The 27,554-nt window shown below is 42.2% G+C and overlaps 1 protein-coding gene across 5 annotated transcripts; it reads left to right on the forward strand.

Annotated features, from left to right (window-relative positions):
• Positions 1–12,329: 12,329 nt before the first annotated feature.
• Positions 12,330–26,854, forward strand: Upset (SET domain-containing protein upSET). Of its 5 annotated transcripts, none has more exons than XM_083089224.1 (12): positions 12,330–14,889; positions 14,975–15,059; positions 15,219–15,375; positions 15,536–15,680; positions 15,906–15,953; positions 16,169–16,865; positions 17,143–17,633; positions 17,713–19,288; positions 19,401–21,014; positions 21,236–21,488; positions 21,660–21,797; positions 22,016–26,854. In XM_083089224.1, exons 1-12 carry the CDS (start codon positions 12,617–12,619, stop codon positions 22,570–22,572), a joined length of 8,034 nt encoding a protein of 2,677 aa, XP_082945350.1. In that variant the 5' UTR covers positions 12,330–12,616; the 3' UTR covers positions 22,573–26,854. The 5 variants fall into 5 exon arrangements, 3 of the variants coding, with proteins under 3 accessions (XP_082945350.1, XP_082945348.1, XP_082945349.1); XM_083089222.1 differs by having other exon boundaries at positions 12,483–14,889; positions 19,401–21,005; XR_014436761.1 differs by lacking the exons at positions 21,660–21,797; positions 22,016–26,854 and having other exon boundaries at positions 12,483–14,889; positions 19,401–20,735; positions 20,819–21,014; positions 21,236–21,373.
• The last annotated feature ends 700 nt before the right edge of the window (positions 26,855–27,554 follow it).

Consider the following 27,554-nt stretch of genomic DNA (forward strand, 5'->3'; position numbering starts at 1 on the left):
AAACACAGAGGTGGGGGAGGGGGGGGAGGGGAGTGTATTGTAATCGATGATTGCGCGACGAGAAAGAGCGATGAAACGTACACGCATGCGATATTTTCGCGCAGATCGGAATAATAACACGCGATATCAAAACGGCCTTGTTGCGATAATAAACACTTTACATGCGAACGCATTTATAAACATATTCATGGATCCGCGATAACGGAAAAACGTGCCGTGCCCTCGTGCATTCACCCTTCAGTGATAACGCCTACTTGTCAATACATCTGACCCTCCCCCCACATTGGGGGGGGGGGGGAGCATCGAGTCGTAAGAATTTACTTATCTCTCGATTATTTTATCTCTTAACCACATATTATTCTTCTTAAAATTCTAGATTTTACTACGCTTGGTGCATGCACTGGTTTTTTTTTATTTTATTATATTTTATTATTTTTATTATATTTATTATTTTATTATATTTTTATTATATTTTATTATTTTATTATATTATTTTTATTATATTTTATTCGTCAATAAAATAATTTATTTTTATTTATTATAAAATAATTAATTTATTTTTAATAATTTATAAAATAATTTATTTTAGTTTATTTTCAATGCATTTTTTATAGAATATTGTGAGAATAGTAGATCTAAAGAAAAAGAAGATTTGGACTAATTTAGAAAATTATTGATTGTCAAAATATTCCAAAATATCTCATCCAATTCCAAAATATCTTCTGATTTGTATCACAGCAAATAGAAAAGAATGATGACAAGTATAACGTCACGTTTATATTTAAAACCACAATGGAAGCTAATTCTGCATGTCAATTAACACACACACACACACACACACAATCTAATTCTACATAATATCATATGCAAAGTTAGTTTCTCAAAGCAATAGAGGCATCGCAAGATTTCGTTTGCATTTATAAATTCGACATCGCTGCTCACCTGTAAAAGTAATCAATGTTTGTCGCGATTAACTTATCGCTCGTGCGGCGATTTAAATTCCCGAGGTGTTCGAGGATCTTGTAGCACGCAATGTAGAGTAAAGCGGATCTTTCTCGAGTGCGAGAAGGCGCAAGAAGCGGGTAAGAAAGAAAATAAAGTCATAATATACGTGCACGACACGGTTATTACATCGATTTAGCGCAGTTCGATATTATTATAGGCGGTCGTTCGATGAGAGACGTTTAATTTTTTTCCAAATAAATAAAATTATACGATATAAAAAATATCTTTATATATATATATTTTTTTTTTATTTTTTAAATTTGACATAATTGGGATGGATTTTTATATAAAATTAAATTCTCGATAAATTAAATAATAAATAAATTAAATATTAAATTAAGTAGTAAAATATTAAATAAATTAAATAATAAAATATTAAATAAATTAAATATTAAATTAAATAATTAATAATTATGATAAATAATAAGCTCTGACGTATAAATTTATATTATATAGATTAGTTTATTATTTGTTGTAACAATTATTTAACTTAATATAGGGAATTTAATTTTATAATATAAAAATCCACCAATCGTCAAATTTCTTTTTTCAAAAACGAGTGTTAGCTTCCGAGGTCGCGCTTCGAAAATTTAAATGCGCTGTCATTTGCGCAGTCGTGTCATCGCAGTTACTTCAATTCGTAATTGCCTCATAAATTAAGCCGCCTGTTAAGCTTAACGGAAACGTGGAGGACAATTCGCTTATCGCGCGCGATGAATTAATCAATATTACACGTGTATATCACACTAAAAAAAAAAAAAAAAAGAAATTCGTACTTCACCACGTATCAAGTGTGGGTGTATTTTTATCGACACGCTTCGTCGCGCTCACGTGAGGATCGCACGCGTTTATTGCGTCGCACGTGTCTAACGGGCCGAACGATCACGTGTAGCATAATGAACACGCGTGTGTACTTATGTGTGTAAAACAAACGGAAGAAAGATGCCGATCTCTGTTTTTAGCGCGTTTCTCATCCGGCGAAAATTTTCCTCTCGCGCCCCCTCCGCCCCCTTCCCCTTTACCTCCTCGCCATCCGTCTTTCTGTCAAAGTGAAAAATTCGCGCTCTTTCTCTCTCTCTCTCTCTTTCCTTTTTTTCTCTCCTTATTTTTTAAATTTGACATAATTGAGATGGATTTTTAAATTATATAAAATTAAATTCTCGATTAAATTAAATAATTAATATGATAAATAATAAACTCTGGTATATAAATTTATATTATATAAAATTAAATTCTCGATTAAATTAAATAATTAATACGGTAAATAATAAACTCTGATATATAAATTTATATTATATAAATTAAATTCTCGATTAAATTAAATAATTAATATTGTAAATAATAAATAAACTCTCTGATATGTAAATTTATATTAAATAAATTAGTTTATTATTTGTTATAACAATTTAAAAATAAATCTTGGCGGTTGCGTAGAGCGTTTCCTGCCTCCGTTTCTCCACCCACGCTGATAACTCCTTGAGACCTTAATCAAGAATGACGTTAAATGTAGCCGGAAAACGGATATAAATATCGAATTAAGTTCCACTTGTTGAAGAAGATGAAATCATAAATATGGAATAATCTAGGAGAGATTACGCTGCCTGTCAAACGAGAGTGCATGATACCCCGATCGGAAAAATACCGATTACACAATTTGTTTGGGGTGCTCGATACACTTGTTCTTGGAGTGTTGCGTAAATTTTCCGGCCGACGTGTAATCGTTATCTTATCTTATTATTGCTTAATTTCCGTGTAACATGTATATCCACTCTCGTGCGATTCCGGATTTGCGATTAAACGTCAATTCGGTGTCATCAGATGCGCGACACCTTGTACGTTATCGAGATACGTTTGAAACATGATTCCGTGTCGCGGATAAACAGGGTTGATGCTCGAGAGCGAAAGACAAGGTGGACCGAGAAGGAGAGAGAGAGAGAGAGAGAGAGAGAGAGAACCTGGGTCTCGTCGGGGGTAACCTTGGATGTAATAGTGAAGGCGCACACAATGCCAGGTCGTCGTCTCCTTCGCCCTCCCTCCCGTCCTTCTGGGACACCCGTTAGTACCCGCGATTCGCTCGCGCGATATCGAACAAACATCGGTTTCCAATGGAGCGAATGCCATCGTCTCTCTGTCATTTTACTTTTAAGTAAAGGACATGTGATTTCCTGTCGAAAAAATAGCATTTATTTTAGTCTGTTTTATTAACAATTCTGGATTTCTCGCGAATGGCGTAGGGAATTATATATGGAATTTTGTCGCGAATTGTAAATCGTTCCTACGGCGATTTAAAATGCGATCGTAGATCGATCTACTCGTGTCCAATTTACTCGCTCCTTGCTCCGGTCCTTCCTCGCCGTGAGCTGGCATTCCTAACTGATTAATCCGCAGAACCGCAATGCCAGGTTGCTATGGCTGACTGAAGAAGAATCTCTGTCCACGATGCAAGGCCCTTTTCTCATCAAACATGTACCTTGATACGTAAACAAAAATGCTAAGGGTCAAAAGTAATGATCCTCGTCGAGTTTAATGATGCTCAAAAATCAAAGTTGATTTTTTTTCCTAAAAGTATTCTTATAAAAGAATTGAATATGAGAGAAGAATCGAGTTTGCTTTTTTCAAATTAATTATTGTTCAGATTATTCATACATGGACAATATCAAAAATATTATAAGAAATTATAATTGTGATTAATTAATGGTTTAAAGAAAGACAGTTGAAAATAGTTGAAATAATCAGAAATAAAATTAAAAAATTTTTTCCCTCTTGGTTCATTTTGTTCGCAAATCCTGCTTCGCGAAAACTAAAACGTTAAAATCGATAGATAAATAAATAAATGGTTCATTCAATTCTAAAGCGAACTTAAATTTGACATCAATAAATTTTAAAATAGCTTAATATAAAAAAAAAACACAATCTAAAATTGAATTCTATCAAAGCAAAAAAAAAGTATCGCTGCAACATTTGCTGAAAAAGAAACAAGGATGTCGAAGGATATATATTCTCTGGTGCAGGGAGAGTTCGACTTCGGATAAATGTTTTTTTTTTTTATAAATCTCAGGAACGAGATGCGATTCTAGAATTGGAGACACGAGTCTGTCTCATGGACGAGGAGGGACGTAAAAGGTAAAGGAGGAAGAAGGTAGGAGAGAAAGAGAGAGAGAGAAGGACAGACATGTGTTGCGGGACGTCTATGCGCGCGTCGCACGCATGGAAACGCGGCCATCTTTCAGCGGCTGGCTGAACGAGCCGCTGAAACCGACGCATATCGACCGTCGTGAAAGTACGAAAAAGGGGATTGTTGCGAAAACCCCGATTCGCATTTCTATTACATCAGGAACATCGAGGTGGAATCGCTATAATAGCTCAATTGAGGATACGATACAACGGGGGCTCCGAAAAAATACAACTTTCTCCCTCTTTCTTCACATATATACCGGGTGTTTTATAAAGATGGGCAATCTCTCGTGGGCGGGTGAAAATAACCCCAGATTAGATTCCTATAAATTTTCTTTCCACGACGCATCTTTTACCACCGTCATTTATTTTTTATCGATCATATGTGTTTTTCTCAAAGTCAGCTGATTTTGACAAAATGAAACAAGAGTATCTAAAAACTAAATATTTAGAAGAAACCTGCTGGCTTCAAGGTTTTGTAAGCTACAAGGCTCATAGATAGTTCCTTTCTGACATGATATGTGGAGAAATTTATACATGTACATTTTAATTAATATAGGTTATGAGAAGGATGGAGATTCCTCGCAAACATGGAGATAGGCATGTGTATAGCGAGAATGGACGTGGCGGATGGCATATCTCGAGTCTCCTCGACTCGCGGTACCCAACTACTTGCGGCTCTCGAATAGCCAGCCACTCGATTCCCGCTGCAATCACTGCTATCGCCCATTATGCGCGGTTCCCAGCCGGTCTCTATATTGCATTCCGAAATGCGCCGCGTGACTACCGCGTAAACCTCGAGAGTATGAAACTAGGCCTGATGTTATACCCGCCGCGTATTCCCCTCTCCGATAATTACATTCTACATCAACTTGGAGAACTGCTGGAGACCGCGAGAAATCCTTAGGCCCTGTGTACGCGAGTTTACTTTCGTTTCTCGTTATTCTTTATCCATACAGCACAAAAAATTGCAGCAATATTGCGGCAATATTACAATGTTACAACAATATTAATAATATTGCTGCAATATTCTGTGCTGTGTGGGTATTGACAAATTTTAGAATTATATTTTTCACCTATTTTTCTGAAGGATTTTAAATATTTTTTAGGATCTTAAATATTTTTTAGAATTTTAAATATTTTTATTTAAGATTCCAAAAAATATGAGAGAAGCTACATGATATTTAGGCGTGAATTTACGAGGCGACGCGATTTTCTCGCGGTAATGTTGGTAACAACTTCGCATCGGTGCCCTAGAGTCTCACCTAACCTCACCTAACCTAACCTTACCTTATCCTACCCTGCCCGCTTATCTTCGATCGAGGCAACTGTATAATGAAAGGCGTTTAAAAAATATCTAAATAAGCGAGCATCCGCAGAAAAATACTCCCTCTTCTCTCATCTACTCGAATATTCATCTCGTTGAATAAAACGTATTCATCGCGCGCATGCGCAGATACAATTTACGTCATTCGATTCACAGTGGCTCGAACCCCATTGATGATTTATATAAAAGTTGCTCTCGGACACCTATACATCTCCGGGCGACTTTGCCCCAAAGTGACGTCATTTCCGCAATCGGCGCGCCATTTGCTCATTTTACGTCGTATCGCGAATTACGGGCAAATCTCTCCCACCCCGAGAGGGGGGGAGGGGGTTAAAACTAATTAAACGAACGCTCTTCCTCGATCCTTGCACCGTGGCATCCATTGTCTCTCGCATCTCGATACATTTTCAGCGACGTAAGCTCCATCCTGTTTCCCTCCTCCCCTCCCCTCCCTCCTTCTCACCCTTACCGCTCTCCGCGACTTTTCTCCCCGTCTCTCCCGCCCCCCCCCGCCGCTTCGTGAACCCGCAGCGCGAAGACAGCGCAAAAATGAAGAGAGGGCAGCGAGAGATACCGGTTATTGGCGGGGACTGGCATATTTCACCGGGTGTCCGGCAATCAGGCCTTTGTGTACGGCTCACTGCACGCCGTTGTATACCAGCACGCGCGAAAGGGGGCAGGGGGGAGGGGTGGGGACGGTAGGACGGGTGGGAGGGGTGGGGGAAGAAGGGTTGGGAAGGAGCGGCGCGGAAGACGGGGGTGGAGGATGCGGTGACGACGCGGCCCCCGGGGGGTGGTGGGAGAAGAGGGGGTGGAAGAAGTGAGAGCGACCGAGAAACGGAACGTTTATTCAACGGTGTGGAACCTAGTCGTAGGTGCGTCGCGTTCGTTTGAGGGATGCGCGGGGCGACCGAATACATGCGCTACACGCACATATATAAACACACACATACACACAGCTGGGAGTATCTAAATGACGCGTATCCACGCGATCGATATTTTCCGGCGACCGCACAGAGGCTGCTTAAAAAATAGAGGAAGCGGGAAAAAAAACACGTCCCAACTCTTGACGCCTCTTTCCTGCCCTGATGAAGAATCGGACCCTTCTTTTGCCTCTCCTCGGGTCTTCGCGGTTCCTCGCAGAGTTCGAGGGTAGTTCTTTCCTTCAATAATAAGTTTGTATCATGCCCATGCAGCAAAGACCATCGTTGTTACATTGCAGCAATATTGCGGCAATATTGCTGCAATGTAACAACAATGGTCTTTGCTGTATGGGGGTAGCAATTGAAGTATTCTGGAAACCTATTCTAGAGATTGAGAGGGAGGAACGAGAGGAGCAGATCAGCTGATCACTCGACATTTAAACGCGCTTTAATTGGATTACATGAGACTTGACTGATTGTGAGATACGAGAGGCTCATCTCGGGATTCTTTCTCGAGGGAATTGAAGGATACGCGGAGAGTTTACAACTCTTGGGATAGGGATCTGGAACGTAATCTGGATATCCCAGCTTTTGCGAGCGGTTGGATCTCTAATCCAGATGCTTTCACGTCGCAGCTTTAATCGAACGCTCGAACGCGACGATATGGGGGATTGTTATTGGTTTACATTGCCCGCGGTTACTATAGGCAATATTGGAATCGTCAAATTGACTGCACAGGCCGCGTTTTACACGTATTCACTATTAAAGCGCTTCTCTCGCTTTCACCAGCCGCGTCCCTTCTCGCTCTTCTCCTCCTCCCTCTCTCTCTCTCTCTCTCTCTCTCTCTCTCTCTCTCTCTCTCTCTCTTCTCGCACCATCAGCCTGCTTCAAACAGGAGCGGATTGAAATCCGTGCAGCTTCAGATATCACGACTTATCATTCTTCCCTTATCCTCGCAATATTCGTTACTCGACATGTACCCAGCAAACACCAAGTAACAGTTATATAACTATTATAATTTCCTACTCAACAATATAACTGTTATATAACTGTTATATAACTGTTATGTGTTATATAACAATTATATTGTTGAGTGGGAAATTACAACTAACAATTATATAACTGTTACTTGGTGTTTGCTGGGTATCTATTATTCCACGATTAACGATGTGAAAAAAAATATTAACGAGTCTGAAAAAAATCGAGGAATGTCTTATCGGAGACATAATCTGAGCGCGAGTCTCTCGAGTTTCGAATTAAAAAAACAAAAAAAAAGCGACTCCAGTAAAACATGCACATCGCGTGATAACGGAAGGGAAGGGGGGGGGGTGAGATTTATAGATCGGCTCGAGGAGGTCAGGGAGCGATTCGAGCTCTCGCCGAGAATCATCCGGCCCTGCATCCGTGACGTTTGCGCGGCAGTTACATCGGTGGGGCCTCTCTTGTAATCAGATTGGCCACGGAACACATGGAATGCGCGTGCGCGCGCGCGCGCAGCGTCGTTTTCCTGTAACGTCAACCGAGAAGAACAAAGAGGGGAGGAAAAAAAAGAGACGGAGAGCCTCTCTCTCTCTCCTTCCCCTCTCATTCTCTCTCTTTCTCTCCTTCTCCTTCTCTCTCCCTCACCCCCTCCCTCCCTCTCTCTCTCTCTCTCTCTCTCTCTCTCTCTCTCTTTCCCTCCCCAAAGGGTCAGCGATGGAAGCATCCGTAAAAGCGACTCTGTGAGAGAAACGACAGAGCTCGGCCGAGGACGAGCGAGCAAACGCTCGATTGATGGCACCGCGAACAGATAGGGAGAGATACGCGATCCGTTTGAGCTTCCAACCGCGACGATCCTAATTATCTTTACCTTACCCTTGTAATTATCGATCGACGAAATTACGACGATCCACCGCGGTTTCTCGCCTCCCTGCTTTCCTCGGTGCAATTTTGTTAAATCCTGATCGACCTCGTTTAAATATCTTGTAATTGGGTGTAACGAGGGAAAATTGCGCGGTCGAATTAAAAATTGAGGATTTCTCGTCTGTCCCGTGGAATTAAAGATCGATCGAAATTCAAAATTTTCGCTGAGAAAAAAAATTGTAAACTTGACGAAATATTTTCAATTAATTATTATTAGTTGAAGCAAAAGTTAGAAATTAATTATTTTTAACCGAGTTTTTTTAAATTTATTTATTACTATTTTTTATTTTTAAATTTATTTATTACTATTTTTGATGGACAGACACACCTTATTAAACGCGATTGAGATTATTAAAATCACATTGTCATATTTCTTTTTTTTTTTTTTTTTTAATAATATTTTCCTAATTGTGGATGGACAGAATATACTTGGACGTTATTTGTTGCAGCTCAGAAACAAAGGAGTTTTTTTCACACGTGATCGTAAATAATTCATGTTAACACTCGTCACGATGAGGTCATGTTTCCAACAGATAAATACGCAATAGGCGCTCCTTTGCTGCGCCTAGAGCGATTCACGTTGTAGAAACGCGCCTGTCGCCTGCCAATGCCTTGTTAGAGACATCGACATACATCTTGTAGCAAGAGACTCGAGAGAGACTGTTCTTGGTCAGGCATCTCCAATTCCGATTCGTCCTTATTTTCCAAACACCTCGACTTTATATCGAAGAAAATGAGGTACGCGAGGGAAATTAATTCAGCGCGCGATGAAGGAAATTGAAAAATCCCTCGAGCGCACAAAGGCACCTTTATTGCGAGTGGCCTACGAGAAATGCGCACGTATATTAAAACACGCGCGGCCTCCATTTTCAAAAGGAGCGCTCGCGAGGGGAGCAACTCCAACGGGGGATGGCGCGAACAATAATCGGCTCGGGAAGAATAATTTCGATGCGAATCGATGCCGCCAGAGAAAGAGAGAGAGAGAGAGAGAGGAGGGTCGAGGCACGCCAAGTAGGTCGCTGATGCCACTGCTGCCAACAACAACCTCGACATCGACGACGACGACGAGAAGGAAGCGACTTCTCGCCCTAGGCTGCCACCAAGAGAGCTCGTTAATTCCTCTTCGAAGGCGACAGCGACTTTCCTCGAGCGAGTCCGTCGAGCGGATCCTCGGGCGAAGCTGGCGATGCCGAGATGCAACCGATAAACGTTGCATGCACGACGAGGACGAGGATCGATGACTCTTACTCGCGCTTTCAGAGCTCGAGAGAGCGGATAATCGCGGGCTAGGGACGGCAACCGAGACTTGCCAGGATCGATACTCGCCCTCGCCTGCTCGCGGCTCAAGATTTTAGATATCGATAGACCGCCGCTTGGAAAATGTTGCGCCGACAAATAATTATCTTCTCAGAGAGCCATCGAACTTTTATACAGTATATGGATGCAGTATAGTTTTATATAGTATATATATACTTTTAATCGCTTATATAGCCTAATGTTTTCAATATCTCATGCTACGTGAGTTTCTCAAAAGTAAAATTGATCTTTTTTTGTAAATTTTATAATTTTAATATTACTCTATTTTTTTTAAATCAAGATACAATCATGAAGATGTATATATCTGCAATCGATATCTTTAAATATTGATAATTTTATTCGATGCTCTCCTTGTAAGAAATATTTGCAACTGTAGGGGTCGAATATTTGATATTAATATTTTATAAATTATTTATATTTTATATATATTAATATTTTATTTTAAAAAATAATTTATAAATAATTTTAATAAATAATTTTATATAGATTTTATAAGAATATAATATATAATTATAATATAAATATAATATAAATATAAATATAATTTTAATATAAATATAATATAACTATGATATAAATATAATTTTATAAAATTTTAATTTCAAGTATTCGTGGCTGTCATTTTGCGCAAACGTGACTTAAAACATCATGACGATTTGTTTCACGGAACGGCTCTCTCTCTCTCTCTTGGGCGAACAATGCCATTCAAAGTCGGTCACGAGAAAGAGAAAAGGTTTCACCGCAAAATCGACTTCTTAAGGTTCACCCGATGCAATACTTGGGCCGCGAGACATTCCAAAAATCGTACATACTTGACGAGACTTTCTAATTCCCTCCTCGTTTCGCGTTCCAAGGAAAATCACGCATGTTTATACGTTACTTCCGTCTGCAACCAACTTTTCGCCGTTTTATTACCCCCTCTCGATCTCCCTGACTCGACTCTGGAAGTGGTATATCGATTGCTCGTATATCGCCGTCGATATTAATCTCGTCATTCAATTTTTTAACCTTTGCTGAAGATCGTTCACAAGCGATAGGTTAACGTTTTTTAGCTAAAGCTCGAAAAAAGTGATTGTCCAACCATTAATTAGCAAGAAATTTAACAAGAATCTTAAAGCAAAATTATTCAGACCTAAAATATCGTGAGAATTTCGACAAGATCAGCTGGTAACAATAGTAGAATATTGTAGAATCTGTGAAATCTGAAAAAAATCTCCCCAATCTCAATATTTTATTTCTCTCTCTGTCTCTCTTTCTCACATTTTATGTAACAAACGCACAAGTGCGACTGAGCGTTACATTATATTTAGTCGGGAACTGCAATTTCCCCCCGGCAAATCGCGAGGAGAACCCACCGAGATTTCGTCGGATCGTCTGAAATAATATTCGCGATGATTCACATTTCCGTTTAAAATTAAACACCAACTTGACGCGTAATCGGACTGACGTTCGCACCCTGAAGAAAGGATCATCATAAGAGATACTTCAATATTGAATTTTTCAAAGAGCCGGAAACAATCGCCCTCTCCCCCTCCTTTTCCCTCTCGTATAAATAACTTCCGGTCACGCTCCTCGTGAGACGTTCAGCGTGATATGTTTACGTCTGATGACACACACCTATTCACACCAGTGGGAAAGGTATCGTCGTCGCTTGTGTCGAACACAAGCGGATGCATATGATAATTAAGTGATTAGACACAATACGCTCGACTAAACTCGCCTTTATTCGTTATCTTGGTCGATAACGCGCGTGTCATTCATCTTCCTTCTTTTGCGTATCCTCATTTAGCGAATAACCGACTTATCGCAAGGTCAAAGTAATGCAGTACCTCGAGTACCCTCGCAGAAATAATAATCGGATACCTCGGGAAAACAATCAAGGTGGTTTTCATTTAGCGACACAAGCGTCATTTTGTCTTCTTCATCAGGAGGATCGATAAGGATGATGCTTGTGTCGCTGAACGAAAGGCACCCCAAGTTTGGGGAAAGTCTTCGACTTGGGGCAGTCGAGATTATTTTATTTTCGAGTCAAGTGTCATCGCTCTGGCTCGATATCGTTGAAATTCCCACACGCTTCCTTATTACGATACGACGATAACGAAACACGAAAGTTGACGCCCCCGATGGTGATCAATGACCGAGCAAACAGCTCGCGAACGTGCGTGAAACGGCTTACTTGTCGAGAAAGTTGTTCGGAATCCGCGAGGATCTCTCGCTTCCGTCTTTCTCGACCTAGTGTTGATTACGGAAGGAGCGATATCGACTTAAGAAAGATAGTATCGCATGATTTATTGTCAAGCCTTCTCGAAGCCGACAATCCGTTGATCGACGAGCTTAGGACTTCCGGTGAAATTTGACCCCCGATGATTTTAGGTCTTGAGTGAAATAAAGAACCTTGGTTTAGATGTTTTTTGCACCTAGAAAGAAAAAAAGGTCTTCTTTTTTACTGATAGGTAGATCAAAGATATTGATGTTTCATTCAATCTCATTAAAAATATATTTAATCTACAAAACGTTGCATGACACATATCTAGTCCTTTCAATATATTGATTTTCAGATGATTAAGATCCGAAAAAAAATTAACTGCAAAGCTCGGTAGATTTGATGATTGATTTCTTTTTTGTTGCAGCGTATGGTCCACGGTCCTCAAATAGCCGAATCGAGAACTAGACTTGGTAAGGACAAGCCTGTGCGAGGACGATAGCCAATTGTACTGCGAGTTTCCACTTGGCGTGCTCTCACAAGACTACCAAAACGTCGACCCCATCGGTAATCAAGTTATCGGGGGGTGGAACAGCTGGCAGTGGGGAGCAAGTGTCCCCAGGGCCTGGCCCACCTCCCCCGGTGTCTCCACTAGCCGGTGACAATCGCAGCAACGAGAACGCAGCAGCGGCGGCGGCAAACAACGATGATGAAGCGGTGCAAGCTGTCGTTCCAGCGACGATTGGAACGAGCAAATCCGCGGAAATGGAGGAGGAATACGGGCAGGCCGCTGAAACCACCATGAGCTTTGTGCTGAAGCTGGATGTGGATGTGGAGGCCACGACGGCATCGGTGGTGGAAAACGTGACCAAGGGTGGCGAAGGGCAACCGCCGACGTTGTTGTTCGCCCGGGAAATATGGCGGTCCCAGGAACCCGTAGCAATCGCTACCGATACCAATAACACCTCGACGGGAAACGCTGTGATGATTGCGAGCAGCGACGACGTCGTCGCGGCTGCTTGTGGCGGCAAGTCGCAGCTGCTGCAATGTCTAGAAGCGGCGAGCAATCAGGCACAGCAACCCACGGCCGCTACTGCGTCTGCCCTCACGACGGTCAAGCCTGTAGTGACCTATCCGGTCGCCAAAGGCGCCAGGGAACAGGTGCAGAAGATGATCGCCGGTTCACAAACCAACACTACGCAAGTGTTGACGACACGCGTCATCTCGCAAAAGTTACCGTCGTCATCCAGCCAGGCGCAACCCGTTCCGCTGGCCATCCTCAACACCTCTCCTGTATCCACTCAATCTTCACTAGTAGCGAGCAACATGCAGGCGTTGCATCCCAAATTTCATCCCGTCTCTGTTCAACAGCACATTGTAGGCACCGCCGCGGCCGTGAAAACTATCGCTACGATGGCGGCGACGAATCTCCAAAGGATACAGGTGAAAACGGGGTCTTCGAGTGTTATAACCAGCCAGTCTGCGCAGAAGGGAAAAACCGTAACGAACACTAATCAGACTACTCAGTCTGCTGGAGCCGCGCAACGTAACAATTCCCTATCCAGAGCCCAGAACATGCAAAAGTCGCAAATGTTAACTAATCAGATTAATCAATTGACAGTCAACAACCAAACGATCGCGAATTCACAAAAGATTCAGCAGGCCAATCCAGTGATACAAAAGACGACGCAAACTGTCAACGCGCAAAAGTCTGTCTGCAACAATCAGGTTTCATCGCAGCTGTTGAGTAGCGGCCATCATCCGAATCATAAGGTACAACAGCAACAAAATCTGCAGAAATTACAGGGACCCCAGAAGACTCTGGCGATGACTAGACAGCAGCAATTGACCGTACAACAGGTAAACAATGTCCCAAAGTCTAGCGGTCTCGGTCTACAAAAGATTCAGACACAGCAACAGCAACCTACAGCGAACCAACAGCAGGTGCAGGCGCCTCATCAGAGATCTCAATCGACTGGCTTGCAAAAATCCCAGACGATACTAAACACTAATCGAATACCTACCACGATGAGTAATGTCTGTAAGAGTAACAGCATCCCAAATATTTCTAAAGTGCCACCGCAAAATTCGAACGTGCTTGGTAATAAGCAGTCACATGCGCAGCCCACGTCGACGCAATTGCAGCAGCAAATTGTACAAACTTCGCAGCAACAATCCATAATGCAAAAGTCGCAACAGCAACAATCGACAAACGCAAATAATCTACAGGCTCAAAGAAGTCACAGTATTACGAATATGCATCAAAAAGTGGTGGCGACCATGTCGAATAATCAAAGGACTCATGCTGTGATAAATTCAAAGATTCAACAGCAGCAACAGCCGTTGCAGCAGATGATGATGAGGGTAGGGATATCGAAGGGTCAGACGCCGCAAGCTTCGCAATCTACGGCAGGCCTAAAGAGCGTCTCTCAAAAAATGATGAATCCCGTTAAAGTTACTGCAAATTCGCAAAATAATGCCGTTCAACCGCCCGTAGTGCAGAGAAATAGTCCGACTATGAATATTCCAACCATGAAGATTCTAGCACAACAGAGGGAGCAACAGCTGCTACAACAACAACGACAGCAACAACAACAACAACAACAACAACACCAAAATGTAATTAATCCGCAGAACGCTCCGCAGAAGCAACCTGGCTGCATCAAGACTATTCCACCGCAGAAGCCTGTACAGAGGAATCACGCCCAGAAAGTTGGCGGCAGCGGCATTAAAACCTCGTTGAACACGAACGTGACAGCGTTGCCGAAGACTCAGGGCTCGACCGCGATACAGATTGCGCAAAAAGGATGTATCAAGACCTTATTGCAGCAAACAGTTACGGCCGCATCGTCCAACGTAATGGCCCCGCACAAGAGCTCTCCGATCAAGATCCAATCACAAGTCATGCAGCAAAAGCAACTAATCATGACACCGCAATATACCCAACAGATCAGGCAACAGAGCGGACAAATAAAGACCTTGTTGCCGGTATCCTCGACCATGACCGAAAACCTTCGTAAGGACCTCATTGAAATCAAGTAAGTTCAAGTAGACTACTAATCTTGTTTCTTTTTATCGACCATATTAAGCGATACAAAATAATGTTTTTTTTTTCTTTTATAGAAATGAAACCGAGTTACGAATTTCCAAAGAAGAAGAACAAAGCGCCCGTAAATCGCCAGTGAGAAGAATGCCACTTCCTTACGAGGTATAAACCTAAAGCATATCCAATGCTTGGCTTAGAAAGTTCTTTGAATTATGTGTATCTATTTTTTGTAAGATTACATGATTGATATTTTGATTTTCTTGGTTAAAAAAAAATTATTTTCAATTTACATAGACATCATGTGTACCTATTGAATTCCAGTGTCTTCAGTTTGTTCTCCAAGATCACAATTATGGAGCGCCACCTCCGCGAACTCCGCCACCACCTCCGTCATCGCCGCCTCATCCCAAGCAGCAACCCATTAACGGAGCCGGCAGTTCCACAGCCACCTCTCAACATCCTTACATCTTTGGTCCCGGTAATTCCTTTGTATATCATTGCACAAAGTTGCCCAAGTTTCTTCTTTTCAAGAAAGTATATCCTTGAGATCTTATGCAAACTGTTATCAAAATTGTTTCCGATATTTTTCATGATGATTAAAGCGAAATTGATGATAATAAATGTTACTTATTTTGAAGTTGTGAGCAATACCAATACAGAAGATGACGCTGCCAGCACAATCAGTAGCGAAGCGGGACGAGAAGCGGAACCGGAAGGTGAAGAAACCGAGACGGCACCTGAAGGGGAAGGCGACGACGAAGACAGCGTCACTAGATGCATCTGGTATGCAAACGATTCTTAAGCATATGATGTATCATACAACACTGTACATTTATACTAGACCCGTAGATAAACTAGTGGATATGATATAATTTGACGATAATATTATAATATAATTATAATATAATTATAATATATAATATAATTATAATATATAATTATAATATAATTATAATATAACTTTACACACAGATATAAATATATATATGTATATATATATGATTTTAGCGACTTTGAACATGACGATGGATACATGATTTGTTGCGATCGATGCTTGTAAGTCACTATCAATATTAGTATAAAATATAGATTAGAGAACGGCAAGCGAAAATATATAAAGAAACTTTATATATTCTCGCTTCCTGGTACTTTAATTTATATATAAAAAATATTCTCGCTTTGTTGTACCTTAATAACGCTAAATATCCATTGTAGACGAAAAGAGTCATCTGGAAATCCTTTATTGAAAACTTAACATTACTCGATTACAGAGTCTGGCAGCATGTCGACTGCATGGGCATAGACCGCTCGAACATTCCTGACGAGTATCTCTGCGAGAGGTGTCGGCCGCGACGAGTGGACAGACAGCGAGCTCGCACTCTGCAAATGCGCAAGCGCGAGGAGCTGCTCAATTCGGACACGTCGTCCGATACATCGTCCACCAGTTCAGCGGACACGGACGTTGGCTCGGTGAACGCCACGGTCCAGAAGAAACGATCGCTCTCGCAGCAGCAGCAGCAGCAGCCGTCGTCGCAGATCCCGCGACGCGGCAAGTCTGACGCGCCCGCTCAGTCCGCGCAGGTGCGAAGGCTGAACAACAACAACAACAATAACAACAACGTGGCCAAGAGACAGAGAAGGGACTCGCATGCTCGGCAATCGAGCGCGGTTCGCAAGAAGGAGAACGCGACACCGAAGCGAGGACCCGGGAAACGCAAAGCCAAGAGGAGGATGAGTCTCGAGGACAAGGAGGAGGACGTGCAAGATGCCTGGGGTAGCAACATGGCGCCTCTGAGGCAGTGGATCGAAAGATACGAGGAGGCCGTCACGAATCATTACAGTCCCGAATTACGTGCCAGGATATCGAGCATCAAGGTCAACGGCACGCATAGCGATCTCAGACAGACTAACATGAATGTCATAGCCACCGGCAAATGCAGGCTCAACGTGCACAGTAATAATCTCAGAGTAAGTAAGCCATCATCTTGAAAGGAAAAAAGAGTAGATGAAAAAATTATAAAAAGAGAGAAATTTTTATAATTTTTAAATCATTACTTTATCCTTTATATCTCTTTAATTATTCTTTCTTTCAATATTATCTATTAACCACATTTATTCACCTCAATCATTCACTTTTAGAATAAGATCGAAAACACACTTTTCACCTACTGGCTCATTCTTGTCTCATATTGGAAAGATATGGCGAAATTTATACTAGAACGTCTTTTCTTCGTGACTGATACAGTTCCTGGTGGCGACGATGTACCTTCCGCCAAACACCCCCGTCGTGGAACTACGCGGCAAGTACATGCTCAGTACGCAGCATCGGTCGCAGCATCCGCAGGGTGGTAGACAGCACGCCCAACGACCGGGGCCGTTCGTCTTCTTTTATCGCTTGCCACGAGACGGCACCGAGGTGTGCGTGGACACGCGAACGTACGGGAACGATGCGAGGTTCGTGCGGCGCAGTTGCAAGCCGAACGCCGAGGTGAAGCATTGCATCGAGAAGGGCACGCTGCACCTTTACATCGTCACGACTTGTGCGATCGAGAAGAATGCCGAAATAACAATCAAGCATGAGCAGCACGACTTATTGCTATCGCCTAATCCCGGTTCCTCTCCCGCGTTACCCGTCGTGTGCGCGTGTAACAATCCGCGGGAGTGTCAGATCGCCAACGCGGCGAATCAGCAACTGAACAGAAGAGGTAGCAACGGCGCTCTCATCGAAAATGCCGAGTAAGTTGATGAGATAACGTAGATAATAGGACGACACGAAAACCATATATATTTCATCATGTATTTTTGTTGCTTACAGTGGCAGAGAACGAAGGCGACGAGGTCGGAGAAACACCGTCTGCGAGGAAACCGATCCCCCGGCGCCGCCAGTTCCTACGAGCATCGCGCAACAAGTCACTTCAATCGCGACGTCATCCGCACCGTCGACGGTGACTGTCACGACGCCGAGGAAAACCGTCACGACCACGGTTACCGTTTCCACGACTCGTCAAGTCCCTAAGGAAGAACCTACTGCGACTGTAACGAACGTGCAGCCTCAATCGTCACCTGGTTTAAGGGAATCGGTGGTGACACCGGAAACGAAAAAGGATAAAAAGAAGATGACACGGGAGGAGAGGAAGATGGAGGCTATCATGAAGGCCATTGAGAGAATGGAAAAAGCGGAACAGAGGAGGCAGGAGGTCCAAGCGAGGAACGCGCAACGAAAGGAGTCTAGCGGCACGCATAGCGACAATGAGGATAATAATCCGACGACGGGACAGTCATCCAAGAGTGGTAAACAGGCAAGCTCGGATAGACCGTTGCGGCGGAAGAGGAGAAAAGGTCGGGCGAGGACGACGAGCACGTCTCAATCGCAGAACGCTAACAATCGAAGAACAAGGTTGAATTCGGCCGAGTCCGACGTATCTTCCGGAGACGAGAGCAATTCCATGCAATCGCCACCTCTACTGGGTCGTCCACCCAGCCGGGAAGTTCCCTATTCGTCGCATTTACACACACCAGCCAAGAACACAGTCGCGATCGGAGACAGTGCGAGCAACATCGGACCGTCATCCGGTGGCCATCACAGTGGGATTCCCACAGCGGCCGGTTTACTACTGGCCCTAGCAAACTCCAACGTTCCAGGTCCTCCGAGCTCGCCCCCTCTGCAACAGCCCACCCCCGTCAAAAGCCCTACCTGCGACAGCGGAGCCAGCAGTAGCTCGCAAAGCTCCACGCCATCCACACCGCTGTCGTCCGCCTGCTTGCTGGTGGCCGCGGCGGTTGGTCCACTGGCGCCAGGTTTCAAGTTCCCGAAAACGAAGAAGGTACTAATGAACGAGTGGCTGAAGGAGTCGCCCGATCCGCCGCAGGCCAACGTACCCCAGGTATCACCGCTGCCGGCTCTACCTTCAGCGCCGACCTTGCAAAATTCCGTAAATCATCCGCTGTGCGGCAGACACTTCCCGCCGCTGCCGGCGACAGATCCAACGGCAGAATTTCTCTCACAGAGCTACGCAGCCAAGAGCCTGGCCACTCTTGTACAAGCTGCCAACTCGGTTAGCGGTATATGCGACTCTCCGCCGCAGCGTAGACAGCAACAGCAGGGGGCTTCCACTCCCTGCAACAACAATAACAACGGCGGTAGCAGCGGCGGTTGTCCCACGGGCTCGGCAAAGAAACGGTGGCTGCGTCAGGCAATCTCGGAGGAATGCGACTCCCCCAACAGCCGGCCCGAGAGCCCCCCGTCGCTCAGCGAAACGGTAGCTCCGCCCAAGAAGCGCAGAATAGCCCGGGAGAGTCTGTCGTCGGAGAACTACACTCCACCGACAACGCCAACTATGCTGCTACCGATCGAGGCGGCGTCAAACAACAGATCGTTATGTCCCGCTGAAGTAAGTCTGGCTAATGCATATTTCAGCGCTTGAATGTTGCATTATTCTAATGTGTCTAATGTGTAATATGATTCGACATTTTTTAATAGTGTCAATATTACTGTCTTTCCAGGATGACTATGCGGAACGCGCGCAGTCGCCTTTCGTAGAACAGAACGACGAGGTGCATTACGAGTCGGAATCTATGAAAGAAGAGGTGAACGCTGACGGCAGACCGGTAGATTCCGACGAATCGGTCGTTCGGAAGAAAATATCAGTCGACACTTTTTCTCAATCGGATTTTTACGTGACATGTAATGAAGAGAAATGCTCGGATTTCTCGGATATCGTCAAGGCGAAAATTTCCCCCGTAATGAGCGCAGAAAGTGCTACGATAAAGGAGGAAAAAGTTTTTCCAAAATGGGAGAAAGGTGATATAAAGACCGAATGTAACTACAGTTCGCTGGACCCGAAGATATTTGCAAAGATTCAAAAGGTCGTGGAAAGTGGAGTGTCGTTTAATGACTTGAATCTGAAGAAAGAGCCTTTCATGAAGAAGGAGGAACAAGGAACGGTCGAGATAATCCATCACAATATATCGCACACCGAGATAGAAGAATATCCATCTCCTATGGAATCCGATGAGATTCTGGAGCAACGAGTGGTCGAGCTGCAGCTGGAATTTGGCGGCATCGACGAAATCTCATTGAACGTTGCCAGTGACGAAAATAAGAAATCTGAAAATAAGTCGTCCGAAACCGTCGCAAAGTGTCAGGAGATCGTCGTCGAGAAATCGGACGATAACGCGTCCATTGACGAGTTTGACGTCGAGGCGCAGATGAAGAAGATCACAGGCGACGACGGCAACGATTACCAAGAGAAGATTGACACAAGTTCGGAGAAGGACAAGAGCATGGATGGAATAGAGGGATTGATGGAAAGCTCGAAGGAGGACTCTGATTCGGAAGATAAGGACATGGACGACGACAAGTACTGCGAATCGTCCTTCAAGCTGTTCGACATCAAACACGAAGAAGCGCCTTTCAACGAACTGGACGCTAAGCCTGATGTGAAGTCGGAGCAAGTTTCCCTTATGGAAGATGACGTGAAGGAAACGATCAAGGGAGATGCGAACGATGAGGCTTCGAAGGAGGCTCCCAAAACGGAATCGTCCACCTTCACCGCTTTGTCCGAGGAGTCCATTTTCGAGTCGACTTCGTCGAACGCAGAGTCCGTCTTGGATCCTCCCAAGATCTTCCATTCGATTCCACCTTTGAGCGAGCGCATTCGCAAGAAGGCTGATCCGGCGGCCGCGCCCAAGGCACCCAAGATGGACTTTGAGGCGGCCATCATAGAATCCACGATAACCATGGACACGGTAGAAGAGTCGACGAACGGCGAGGAGAAATCGATGCTGTCGACCGCGTTGCGCGAGCTCCTGGAAGCGAAGCTGGAGGACGAGCCCGAAGTAATAAAAAATGACATTGATAACGAGATTAGCGCGTCGTCGCAAGTAGCTCAACCAAAATCAGACATCTCTCCTGAACGTAGTCTAGACGTGGTACAAGACTCGAGTACAGCCCAAGAAGCCCCGAAGCCGGAAGAGGCTCCTGTCAAGGAGGAGGAGACCAAACCCAAGGAAATAAAACGATTGAAAGACCCGAGAACCGTCGTACCAAATAACATGCCTGCACCGCCGGCCTTTAAACCGGACGCTCTTCCTCCCGTCAAGCGCAAGGTTAGAACGGTAGGGCTGTAGTAAGGTTTTTTATGTTGCTAAGAAGGTAGGGTGTCCATTGTTTTTCTCCTTCTTTCTTTATCACCATTTTATCTGCATCAGTACACACGTCATGGACCAAATATAATTTCTTCATTTGCTTCATTCTTGCTTCTGTCTTTTTAAATTGATTATTCATGATGAAAGATGGCGAATATGTTTTAGGAAAATGTTTCTACTTACCTTTCCAGTTATCCATATCGGAATACCGCAAACGCAAACAACAATCGTCCGGAGGAGCCGGAGCCGAGCCGGAATCGTCCAAGGATGACTCCACCGCGGACAAAAGTGGGGCGCGAGGTAGATCGGATAGCACCAGCAGCGGCACCTCTTCGCTCAGCTCCGACGAGGAGGGCTCCAAAGCATCTGCTACCCTAGATTTATCAAGCGTTACCACATTGACACTCTTCCCGAACGCCACCAACGAGAACGATGAAAAGAAAGGTAATGATCCAACTTGTAAGAGAGTAAAACATGTATGAGTTTTTACAGGATTAAAGTTTCTCGAAAAGATCCTTAAATCTAGACAAAGATATAAGATCACACATATGTAAATTTTCATGGTATTTTCCTGGCTTAATCTAACGCGATTAAATAGATTAATATTCGAATCAGGTGGGGAGGAGGGTACGATCGGTTGGTCCGCGGCGCCAACTCTGGTAGAACGTCAGCGAGAAAATCTCACCGAGCGACTAAAACGCGAATTCGGATTGTTTCTCAGTGACGACGAAGAGGAGAGAGCTCGTAAGCACGGTACGCACCGAGTTGAAACTTGTAATTTAGCATATTTAAAAAAATATATGTGTGGGCGAAAAATAATATAAACTTGGAGAAATAGACTTAGAGGGACTAGATGTTAAAGCTACTAATTTCTATCTCGCAACGTTTCAAGAGACTCATGATAATGATGCTATAAAATCAAACCAGCCTCCGTTGCTCAGCGTTCATTCCATCATTTTTCTGGATTATAGGTTTGACAGCCGAGGCGATACTGAAGGCGCACAAGTCCCCGCCTCAGAATCTGGTCGTCAACACGCCGCCGGGGTATCCCGGGTTGCAGCAGCTGCCACCTCAGCCGTACATCCCGCCACCCGGCTCCGCGTCCATTCACTATCCCCAATTCCAGAGTAAACCCGCTCCGGTGCAATATCCGAACTTTGCGATGCCCCCGCAGACCACCTCTACCACTCAGCAGCCGATGTACGGCACCGCCGTGCCGTCGCAGGCGGGTGGAGCCGCCAGCAAGCAAGTGCAACAGCAATTCCTGGTACCTCAAGCGTCCCAAGCGCCACCGGGTTCCAACCCGTATCCGCCGCCTCAATTTGTACCACCACCACCGCCACCAGCGGTAGCAACGGCAGCAACGGTGGCAACGGCAACAGCGTCGGCGACGACCACGGGGACGACGGTGCCCAAGTTCTCGTCGACGACGCCACCGCCACCGGGCAACCAAGCGTACCCTACCCCCACGTCATCGGGACAGCCGCAAAAGCCATTTTTCAATCACCCAGCACCGCCGAGATCGTAACCGGTAGAAGAGGGTAGGATTGTTGCAAATTCTCGAGTTCCAAATTGATATCATTTTATATGTTCTCGATTGGGAACGAAGTCTCTAAGCCATTGGACCCTCGTGCGCGGTTTTTTCTTTCTGGGAAGAAAGAAATACGAGTTCTAGCTGACCCGGGAGTTCGTACACATTCTCTCTTGTTGTAAAATGATGGATACATGCATCATTTGGCGCGTGTACGTAGGTTCATTAAATAATTAGGAGGAGAAGCGCCGGAGTTTAGTGTGTATCATCGATCGCTTCTAGAATCATCGCGCAGATATCGAAAGGATTTAATCAATAGACGTTAATTTGATGGTTCTTCTCTCAAAATATTCGACGGGACTCGCGCGATGATGGCCTAAGGCTGAGTATTTCGAGGATATGTAGCGGCGCATTTCAACTAGCGTACATCCAGAGTATCCGGTGACTCTCTTTGACGGCCAAAAGTGTACTCGAATGGCGTACACTTTTTATACCGGCGAAATGCGGTGCCCTAAAATGTTTATATATAGTCATTGTAGTTTACACACACACACACACACACTCAATTTTGATAAGATTAAAGTTGGAGGCGTTTACGAGTGAGATCGACACTTTGATTCTCGCGATATATCCCTTCTAAGAGCAGTTATCATTACAATGTGCACACTCTGTATCGTTCAACTTGTCTCTGTGTATATATATATATATATATACATATATACATGTGTGTGTGTGTATCTATATAAATAAAACTTGCATAATACTAACGATATACGAAGTTATATATATATTTAACGATGCTATTTAGACTAGTCTGTAGGAAACGCGATTACTCTCTAATCTCAATACAAACTTATTCTAACGATAGATAAGCGAGATGGTACTATGTCGTGAAGTTTTTTGATGTTGCAGAGCCAAAAAAGGGGGGGGAGGGAGAGCGTGGAATTTTCTATATTTTATATTTCAATGTAAATGATAGATTATTTATAATAAAGAGTAAATGTTGAAATTTAAGCTTCAGTTCTATTTTGGAAATTTCGCAAATCGTTTCGTTTATTTTTTCATAAGGTAGAGTGGTGATGCGTTATCGATACGAGCAACGTTTTTTTGCTTTTAAAGTTAATATTTTATTTAAATGCGTTATTTACCCTTGAATCTATATTGATGTTTAAAGAAGATGTGCGTAGGACGATTACTATTATACGATATTAAATTACATGTACCATTGTTTTTGTCATTTAAACGATGTGGAATATATTTTTAGTTGTACGAAAAAAGAAAGCGAGAGAAATCGAGCGATAATATAATATTTTATTTATGAATTCGTTTCTTCTTTTAAGTCAATCTCCCGAAACTTTATTCGTTCGCATTCAACATTCATTCAAGTACAAAATTTACTAAGCGGTAAAGAGAAGAGTGCATCAAAACAAAAGAGAGCCTAGAGAGAGATAAATTAATTAAATCAATTAAATGCAAAGAGAGAAAGAGAGAGAACATTGGGCTATTTTCTAACGAGAAAAATGCTTCTTCTTATTTAATCTACGAAACGAAAACACGATTATTAGACGATGAAAATGTGCGCGTATTCTTTCCTCTTTGCGTTAAAAATTGTGGGCAGCGCATTACGACGCATCGATTTCGCGCGATATCGTAAAGATTTGCAACTCGACTTGATCACAACGGCGAGAAGCGATCGCTCTCGAACTTGAAACTATTATATATATAGTCTTCTAGAGTTTCAACGTCGACCCAGTGTAATTAAAATTATATATACCCAGAAAACACCAAATAACATTTATATAATTGTTGGTTGTAATTTCCCACTCAATGATATAACTGTAACATGTTATGTAACTATTATATAACATGTAACAGTTATATCGTTGAGCGGGAAATTACAACTAACAATTATATAACCGTTATTTGGTGTTTTCTGAGTATATATTGTACTTTATATGTGTAATTAAAATTATTATATATATATATATATATATATATATATACATACACACACATAGATACATATACATACATATACACACATACATACTATGTCTATGCGTGTATGCATGTATGTGTATATCATGTGTGAAAAAAGAGTTTCGGATTTTGACGGTGCGTGATGATTAATAGCTGTACATTAGTATGTTATTACTTGTTAAAGGCGAGGAGAGAAGCCAAGTTTCGCATTTCTTTAATTCATAAGTCAATCTTTCTCCGTTTGTATGATTTTAATTAATGTATTGTTTATTGTATTTCCGGTCGCGGGCGCTTGCAAGAGGGCGAGCGATGGCGAATATTCACTGTAAAGGGAAACAACGATGAATACTTGTCGTTAGAGATACTCCTTGCGATATATATATATATTTAAGATTTTTCGCTGCACTATAACAATTGTCATAGCTATCCACCTTCTGCGGAGCAGTAGAAACGCGCGTCGCTCGCGAAACTAATTATAGTACAACATTAGAGGCGGTACAATCTTAGAGAGACTCTCGTAAAAAAGAAAAAAAAAAAAATTATAGCTATGCTATAGGTGCTCGAGGTACCTCGCTCGTCAAAAGCGACTAATTAGGATCGATTCGAAGAGGCGTCGTCAACTTATACTTAGCGAACGCCTCGACAGAGAGAATTGGCAGAGAAAAGTATAAATATATATCTTAATTTATTCAACAAATCGCGTTACTTTTACTCTTTTCAACGTCTCCAAATTTTTAATTTTCACGGTCCTCTTTGGTCGCAAACACGTAACTGCTGGCTGCGATCCACGTTCTGCGAAAGCTTAGAGAAAAATTTTCATTCGAAATTTGATGAAACATGGTCGAAACTGCAACAGTTTCTGTAAAAACTGGAGCAGAGGGGAAGAAGAGTAATAAATTTATATGTAAAAAAAAAAGAAGAAGAAAAAAATCTGACGTTTGATCGAATGGATCGCATCCGTTACGTGATTCGCGACCGAGATTCCACCTGAACTGGTAATAAAACGCGTGGAGTTTTTCGAAACGTGTATAAAAGAAAAAACAATCGCGCGACTTCAATCATCGGTTCTTAAGCAAATATCAAAGTTTAAAGATCTGTGATTAGAAAGTAAGCCGGGGGGGGCGGGGCGGGGGGGGGGGGGGGCAAAAATTAAGTTATAATATGTATTTATGTATTCTCTGCGAAAGTATTACAACGGAATTCTTCTGAGCGCATATACGTACGGTTCTCCTATGCTCGAGAGCGAGAAAATGAGACGAGAAAAGAGGAGGAAGGGAGGAGGAGGAGAGGGAGAGCCCTTTTTATATTGCGTTCGGCTGCGATTTCAAAGTGTAAATCAGACATATTTTTGGCATTTGGTGTTTACTTTGTACTTTAGCCGATATTTTGTAATAATAAAAGAAAAAAGAAACGTGTGTGTACTAATATAAGTTATAAATTGCCACGGATGGCGTAACATCGGATACAGAGAGAGAGGAGAAAGACAGAGAGAGACAGAGAATGATAGAGAGTGTACAGCTCATGTTCGCCATCCGAGTATACAATGAGAACATGTAAATATTTTTGTAACATAATTTTAAGTATATATATCATATATATATCTATATATATATATCTATATTAAAATCCTTCGCATATATATACATATATATATACATATATATTTTAATCTTTCTCTATCCTCTTGGATCTTTCGTGGAATCCGAAAGATACAAGGATATTGCTTTGCAGCTAAATCCGTAAATTTATTGTCCGTTGTACAATTCTCCTACATATATAGCTCTAATACTAATATATCTGTATAATGACATTCTGATAAAGAGGGGCAAAAAAAAACAAGCGACTTTGTTATTAAAGATATCTGATAGATATAAAGCAACTCGTTAGAGATAATCGTTTCAATGTTGTAAATAAGAGAAATACACGCAGAAGAGAGAGAGAGAGACAGAGAGAGAGAGAGAGAGAGAGAGAGAAAACATAGCAGTTATATTATATATATATTATTATATTATATATTATATTAATATTATATATTATTATATTCAACTTTATATAAGATAGGCTGAGAACATAATTTTTTTATTTGCGATTCACTGTTACATGTATGTGCCTAGTTATAGCCATGTTACATTATTATCTATTACACTGTACGATAATTTAATCAACGTACTACCGATTATAATAAATGTATAACAAGTTCTTCGATATCAAACTCTACACGATATATATTATTATAACGTGTAAAGAGCTCATATTTAGGCATACGTGAAATTTAATAAATCGGAATACATTTTACGAATTTAACGCTGTTACTCGCTTCACCCTTGTTTTTCATACGTATCTGAAATGTAACAATGAAGCTTGTCGAGACCAAATAATCGAGGACAAAAGTGACATTGCAATTATTAATAAGAGGATATATTTCATTGCATCGTTATCACCGTTTCAGATAAAAACTTATCTTCTCGGTTCTTCAGAAGCAAGTATTTATTGCTCCGCATTATCGATGTTAATTACACCGAGCAAATGAGCAGAGAGATTCTGTTTTATTGTTAATATTTTATTATTTTCAAGGAGAGAGAAGGAAAATTATAAATTGTCGCATTTTTGAAATTTGAGAGAGAAAATTATAAATTCGACTCTCTCAAATCCCAGTTATTTATACACTTTTGACGTAAGAAAGAGAAAAATTTGATATCTGAAAGAAAAACGTTTCTCGTATTTAAATTTAAAAAAATAAAAAAGACGAAAAAATCCTAGAAAAAGCTGTGAGGAAATCGCGTTTTCATTTAGTAAATTATTAATTATCGACTCTCGAATCACATTTATTTGTATAATTTTGACATATAAAAAAAGAGGAAATTTAATTTAATTTAATTTAATTAAACAATAAAGATGAAAAAAATCTTAAAAATATCGCAGAAGTTGCAAGGAAATTACGAATTTAATTAAAGTTAAATTATTAATTTATTGCTGACAGATATTGAGATTTCATTTGG

This window comes from Camponotus vicinus, unplaced genomic scaffold (genome assembly GCF_025532165.1).
Source record: "Camponotus vicinus isolate PSW18456_S1 unplaced genomic scaffold, iyCamVici1.0 SCAF_14, whole genome shotgun sequence".
Taxonomy (NCBI): domain Eukaryota; kingdom Metazoa; phylum Arthropoda; class Insecta; order Hymenoptera; family Formicidae; genus Camponotus; species Camponotus vicinus.

Bases quoted from the DNA above. Each gene is read 5' to 3' on its own strand.
- Upset (XM_083089224.1), top strand. From the start codon at position 12,617: ATGGAGGAGGAATACGGGCAGGCCGCTGAAACCACCATGAGCTTTGTG. The intron at 15,681-15,905 runs GTATGCAAACGA...ATATGATTTTAG, and splicing joins AGCGTCACTAGATGCATCTG to CGACTTTGAACATGACGATG. The intron at 21,798-22,015 runs GTACGCACCGAG...TCTGGATTATAG, and splicing joins GGAGAGAGCTCGTAAGCACG to GTTTGACAGCCGAGGCGATA.